Source organism: Podarcis gaigeae, assembly GCF_964106915.1.
Source record: "Podarcis gaigeae genome assembly, chromosome: 3".
Classification (NCBI taxonomy): Eukaryota; Metazoa; Chordata; class Lepidosauria; order Squamata; family Lacertidae; genus Podarcis; species Podarcis gaigeae.
Genome location: NC_139680.1, coordinates 57,238,917 through 57,245,837, shown reverse-complemented (window position 1 = coordinate 57,245,837; position 6,921 = coordinate 57,238,917). Strand labels below are relative to the sequence as shown.

The 6,921-nt window shown below is 42.7% G+C and overlaps 1 protein-coding gene across 1 annotated transcript in view; it reads right to left on the bottom strand.

Moving 5' to 3' along the window:
* The window catches only part of LOC310842300 (protein LEG1 homolog), a 9,013-nt gene extending 2,624 nt beyond the window's left edge, over positions 1 to 6,389 (bottom strand). The window contains exons 1-4 of the mRNA XM_083734020.1: positions 5,937 to 6,389; positions 3,981 to 4,067; positions 2,748 to 2,932; positions 963 to 1,081 (exon numbers count right to left, since the gene is read on the bottom strand). Of these exons, the coding sequence (XP_083590146.1) occupies positions 963 to 1,081; positions 2,748 to 2,932; positions 3,981 to 4,067; positions 5,937 to 6,348 (803 nt within the window). The 5' untranslated portion in view covers positions 6,349 to 6,389. The remainder of the gene's footprint in view (positions 1 to 962; positions 1,082 to 2,747; positions 2,933 to 3,980; positions 4,068 to 5,936) is intronic.
* Positions 6,390 to 6,921: the final 532 nt, after the last annotated feature.

The following is a 6,921-nucleotide window of genomic DNA, read 5'->3' as shown; positions in this document are numbered from 1 at the left end:
TAAGAACTTAATTTGTTCTGGAGGTCTGTTCTTAACCTGAAACTGTTCTTAACCTGAAGCACCACTTTAGCTAATGGGGCCTCCTGCTGCTGCTGTGCTGCCAGAGCACGATTTGTGTTCTCATCCTGAAGCAAAATTCTTAACCTGAAGCACTATTTCTGGGTTAGTGGAGTCTGTAACATATGCGGAGTCTAAAGCGTATGTAACTTGAAGCGCATGTAACCCGAGGTACCACTGTATAGTAAACAAAATTCATTCAGTGCCAATTATTAATGCTAAAAAAGGACAGATTGTAGCCCACCCCACTAAAATATTCATTCTGCTATCAACGGGTTAAATAGCTTCTAATGTGATCTAAGTAAAAATAGATTCTTGGATTTTGATTAATTAATTGCACATTACCAGGAGCTGCATCACTCTTTGACAACACATCGTCCTGTTGGAAGAACTTATTTATTTATTAAGAGACTTTTCTTCCCAAAGAGACACAGAATTCAAAAACGTTCAAGAATACATACACAATCAAACACAAATTAGAAGCCTAGGGCAAATATACAGGATAAAATGTAGAACGTAACAGCCAGCAGTCAGTCCTAGGTTGATGCACTCCTCAAGCTATATCCTGAATAAGCAGAAACGTTTTAAATTGACTTTTAAAAACCATCAGGGAGGGGAACAACTAAATTTCCCCAGGGTTGAAGTGCTACATGTAAGGCACCACCACAAAATAGGCCTGGCACATGGATTAGTAATGACTAGTGCTTTTCGTGATGATATTCACAGGTATGGAGTATTGACACCTGTGGTTCCCCCCACCTCACCCATGGCAGTTATTTTGTGCCGGCACCCACAGCACCTATATCAAAATAAGATTACAGGTATCTTTCCTTCTTTCCAAAACAGCGCTGCATATGACTGCTGGAAAACAAAGATTGTTTCTCACACCTGTAGTTTTCTCTTACCGGTTTTTAAACTTTCGCCTTCCATAAGCCAAGCTATGAACGTGAGCGTTCCACATGTAGTTCAGAGCTGCTTCTTGTGCTTCAGGTGCTTCAGAGCTCAGTGCAGTGGATGAGAGATACTAGAAGAGAAGATGCCATACGCACATACGCGCGCGCACACACACACACACACTCCATTAGGATAATAAAATAATAATAATAAACTTATTATTTATTTATTTATACCACGCCCATCTGGCTGGGTTTTGCCAACCACTCTGGGCGACTCCCAGCAGAATATTAAAAACACAATAAAACATCAAACATTAAAAACTTCTCTAAACAGGGCTGCCCTCAGATGTCTTCTAAAAGTCAGATATTTGTTTATTTCCTTGACATCTGATGGGAGGGCGTTCCACAGGGCAGGCGCCATTATTGAGAAGGCCCTCTCCCTGTTCCCTGTAACTTGGCTTCTCGTAGTGAGGGAACCGCCAGAAGGCCATCGGCGCTGGACCTCCATGTCCGGGCTGAACGATGGGAGAGGAGATGCTCCTTCAGGTACACTGGACCAAGGCCACTTAGGGCTTTAAAGGTCAGCACCAGCACTTTGAATTGTGCTCAGAAATGTACCGGGAGCCAATGTAGGTCTTTCAGGACCGGTGTTACATGGTCTTGGCAGCTGCTTCCAGTCACCAGTCTAGCTGCCGCCTTCTGGATTAGTTGTAGTTTCTGAGTCACCTTCCAAAGTAGCCCCAAAAAAGTGAATGGGGGAGGGGATGGAACAGCATCTATTTTTTCATGCAGAAGGTCCCAGGTCAAATCCCTGGCATCACCAGATGGGGAGGGGATGCCCTGTGTTCAAAATCCTGGTGAACCACGGCCAGCCAATGGCAACAATCCTGAGCTAGATGAAGGGTCTGACTATAAGGCGGGCTTCCTCAAACTCAGCCCTCCAGATATTTTGAGACTACAATTCCCATCACCCCTGACCACTGGTCCTGCTAGCTAGGGATCATAGGAGTTGTAGGCCAAAAACATCTGGAGGGCCGAGTTTGAGGATGCCTGCTATAAGGCATCTTCCTGCATCCTTAATTAAAACTGTTTGGTTTGTTCTGCTACAGATGTGTGTGAGCTTTCCCCTTATTCAGATTTCTTGGAAATGAAGTTTTTGTTTTTGTTTTAAAAAAGGGAAGTAACTGAAGATTGTAAATCTATCCCTCTTTTCCCAGCCCTTCCAAATCATAGCACTTGCATGACCATGTGGAGCTTTTGTTCATAAATACTGTATCATCCTTTATATTGCAATATTATACCAGCCTTGCTGGCTTCAATAGGATTTACTCCCAGTTATAAGATTGTAGCCATAACTAGAATTCTCATTAGCTGAGCGGCTATTCTAAAATATCATGTCATTGATGGCAGTGCAATACCCACGGAATTGTGTCAGAAATGGATTGTCCCTGTTCCTTCAAAAACATCCCAGAACGTTTCATGTTCTCTTTCTTACTCACACTACAAATCATCCCAACATCTTGCAGGATTTTGCTGGTGGCATTAATTTAGACAGGTTCTGAAACATAATTATTTTCTTTAACCATTTGAAAAAGTCCTAAATTGTCTAATAAAGTAGGTGAGCAGAGATTATTTTGAAGTGGGAAAACAAGGAAACAATAACCTATTGTTGAAACTGAAAAACAGAAGGCGCTACTTGATTGCTATCTTTAAATATATGGTTCTGGTGCAAAAAAAAAAACACAAAAAAAACACACCCTACTATCCATCTTGCCAGAAAAACAGCTACAGTACCTTGAAAAAATCTCTCCAGCCAGCCATGGCTTTTGGTGCCTGGGCATTGCATTCTGCAACACTGTGACAGAAGTCAGCTCTTTGCTCATCCGGTGGTAGTAGTTCTACCTTGTCTGCCAAGTCTCCAAAAATGCCACTTTCCAGTGCTCCCAGAAAGGGTACAATTGCTAGGTAGTAATTCATACCTGCAGTAATGGACAGCAGCAATATTGGTTTAGCAGAACATCTGGTGATATGGAAAAGCATTCAAATTACTGGAAGTTCTGGTAAATGGAAGGCACATTTCCATGCAGCATCAGGCAAAACTTAAGACATCAATTACACAATTTAACAACTGGGTGAAGGGCTTTTTAAAAAGTAAACTAGGCCACCTGAGCTTGCTATTTACATGACTGGGAGTCCGTGTCCCCCCTGCCACCCTGAAATGCAATTAGCACATTCCCCAATCTGGATTAGTAGCATAGCAGACAGCAAAGGCATAATGCACATCTCCTCCCAGGACTGGCCTAGGGCATTTGGCTGCTTTAAACAAAGCAGAAAATGCCATCCCTCATTACCTCCTCTTCCACAGCGCCCCCTGCTGCTGCTACCTCTTCCTCTGCAGCCCCTCTTGCTAAAGGTGGCAGGGGAGTAAAAATGGGCAGTCGTGGTGGGGAGCAGCATGCTTTTCAGAGGCGGGATCTACCGTCTGTGGTGACTGTCTTACGTCACCTCATGGGCTTTGTCTACTCCTGTGCAAGGTTTTCAATTTGAATTGGGCCCTGACTTCTGCAATATATTTAAAATAAGGAATTCATGCAGCCACTACTTGTATGAATGGTCTCACATCTAGTTTGGCCTTGAGTCCCAATTTGTTCAATGGTCTAACTCGCAAATATGTGGTTCTGGGATTGCAGCCACAGGATTTCAGAGGCAGGAGGCCTCATTCACACATAGATAAATGCAGTGCTTTTTTCTGGGGGGATGCAGGAGTAAGCATACCCCTAAACATTTTGTGAATCTATGTTTGGCCTCATTGAGGGGCAGTATTTCAATATAAGTAGGAAAATGAGAGTACCCCTAAACATTTTTTTTAGAAAAAAAAGCACTGGATAAATGTATGGGTAACACAGAGCGAATAAATACTATAAGCAATAAAGGTCCAATCCATGCTCTGCACATTTAGGCCCTACAAATTACTGTGTGGGTAGGACTCTGGTATTATGAAAAATCTTCGTGGATGAAAATACCTACACGCCCACCAGCTGTGCTCTGATATGCACTGATTATCTCCATCTTTCTTGCCGCATCTTGTGATGTTGGTTGGATCTTCTAGTCTGCCTAGAAGAAAATCAAGTACAGTATTACATTACATTTAATGATGTTTACATCCTACCACAAACATTTTAATGACTGGGTGAGTTGTGACGATTGCTATGAGGTAGGCAAAACCACCAGGCTGGAGCCAATTGGCCTGGTGGACAAATTCCTAACCGATCCCAAAAGATGGCAGCCGCCACAGCAAGGTTTTATATATGCCACCATTTCCCAGTTTGTTGCTCTCCAGGTATTCTTGAACAGCGACTCCCATCATCTCTGACCAATGTTGGCTGAGGCTGATGGGAGTTGGCCCAAAACATATGGAAAGACTTGCATAAGCCATTGTTACTGTAGCCAGCTGAAAACGAGGGCAGTGTAGAAGAGGGAATTTCATCAGGTGCAGCTTATCAACTGCAGCTGCTGAAATTCCCTGCTCAAGGCAACAGGAGTCATGTCCTCATTTGCACCCAGCCACCATATCAAAAGCCTACACAAAATCAATCAGAATAACTTTTAACTTTTGCCACACCTAACAGTTCCCTGCAAATACACCTTACATTTCATATCTACTCAGAAATAAGTTTGGCTGAGTTCAGCCGGGCTTAGCCACAGGTAGGTGGTTGTAAGATTTTGAGGTTTTTTGGGCAGTGTGTGTGTAATGACCATAGGAACGTTTGCAAGGGAGATTCAACTGAGTTGGAGAGGGTTAAACATTCTTCTTATGTGTTTCATTGTCCCTTCAAATGATCACTACCCAGCTACAGTGGTACCTTGGGTTACAGACGCTTCAGGTTACAGAATCCGCTAACCCAGAAATAGTCCCTTGGGTTAAGAACTTTGCTTCAGGATGAGAACAGAAATCATGCTCCGGCGGCGCGGCAGGAGGCCCCATTAGCTAAAGTGGTGCTTCAGGTTAAGAACAGTTTCAGGTTAAGAACAGACCTCTGGAACAAATTATGTACTTAACCTGAGGTACCTGGAAAACACATGAGGTACATGGAAAATATGAGAACAGCCAGTGTTTTTTTATAGTGACACTCAGTGATGCAGAGTACCCCACCCCCCCTTTTAAAGAGCCACATCACATACCCATCACTTTATGCAAGGACTTAGTGGAGCTTGCTACTGAATAAGCATGCGTAGCATTGTACTGTCAATAAAGTGGTACCTCGGGTTAAGCACTTAATTCGTTCCAGAGGTCCGTACTTAACCTGAAACTGTTATTAACCTGAAGTACCACTTTAGCTAATGGGGCCTCCTGCTACCGCGGTGCCCCCGGAGCACAATTTCTGTTCTCATCTTGAAGCAAAGTTCTTAACCTGAAGCACTATTTCTGGGTTAGCGGAGTCTGTAACCTGAAGCGTATGTAACCTGAGGTACCACTGTACATGTAAGGTGGAAATGGAAAGGAAATATGTGCTACAGAAAAGATGCATTCCTTGCTTGGGCTGAAGAACAAAGTTTGTGGGGAAATTGTTAAGAATTGGGATGATAATAATGACCAGTAAATGGGCGGCAGTGCTGTGACTCTGAGATATGAGCAGCCTGCTTTGGTTATGCCTGTAGTTCGAGGATCTTTTTTCAACATTTTCTTTTGCTATCCTCAATAAAGTGAGGTGAGCTAAGCTAATTGGCCCTTTCATCTGTATATATAGAAGACACCCACTTCCCTATTGTGTCCATACGTATGATGTCTGAGCACTGGACCTCATTTTTTTACAAACAAAAAGCAGTGAGGCCAAGAACACCATTTTTGCATTGTAGAGCTTAACAAAAAGCGCTGAAATACATTTTCAAAGTCACAAGTCTCAACCTATTTCTCCTGCCATTTGAACCAAGAAGAGAGAGCACATTCCTAACAGTTTAGATTGTAAGGGAATTTGTTCATACCTGAAGAGTATTGCCAGCCATGTTGTAAAGCCAGTCCCCATAGGATATTTTTGTTCGAAATGTATTGCAAACCATGCTGCTGGGGCAATCTTCCTGGGACATTGTTGTCAGCATCATTTGGTCCAGGAGGAGCGAAAAAGTTAGATGTGGCTTTAAGCAGGATTTTGTATAGTCCTAATCTCTGAGGGTAGCTCCACGGGTTGATTAATATGTTGCTGCCATTTACTGGGTAATCATCTAAATTTCCAGGTGCAGAATCCCATAGCGGAGGAACAGCATCACTGTAGCTTTCTGGCTCTTCAGCTAATTTTTCTGTGAGTTCTAGGCTGAGTGAAGAAGTAGCAAAAAGGAAGATAAAGAGATACCAAAAAAAATTTCTCAGGAAAAGGCACCCCATGCTGGACAAGACCATTCTGTTTCTTGGCTTCACAATGCATGAAAGTTGTTTTAAAAAGGGAGGAGCAAGTTAGAATGTGAAACGTACACCCTATGTAAATCAGAAATAAGTCACTCCTCCTGCCTCTCCTCTCTGCTTCCTCCTCCCCAGCATGCGGGACAAATATACATATTGCAGGGCATTACAATTTCATCTTGTTCACTTGGATAAGTTAACTTTTTGTGGCCACATCCACCTTCCAAGGGTTCTGAGCTCCCCTCCAACGGCAGTGCTGCAACCACAATGACCAGGCAATGCGCACCCTAGGGTGGCTACTAGTCCTTCTAAGAGGCAGTTATCATCCCTTTGTCCCATCAAACATACATATGAAATCCCTTTATAACTAAAAAGAGGTTATAGTGGTATTATTTATATTCCTATATAACTAATAACAGAACATCCAAATTTATTTAGCGCCTGCCCAGTCAACCTCTACCCCCTTTCCTTTGTGTAAATGTGTGGATTCAGAGTATTATGATAGGAAGGAGAATTTTAAAATGAAAAATGTTTTCCCCTCAGATGTGATTTTTTAAAAAAGTTTGAAACTGT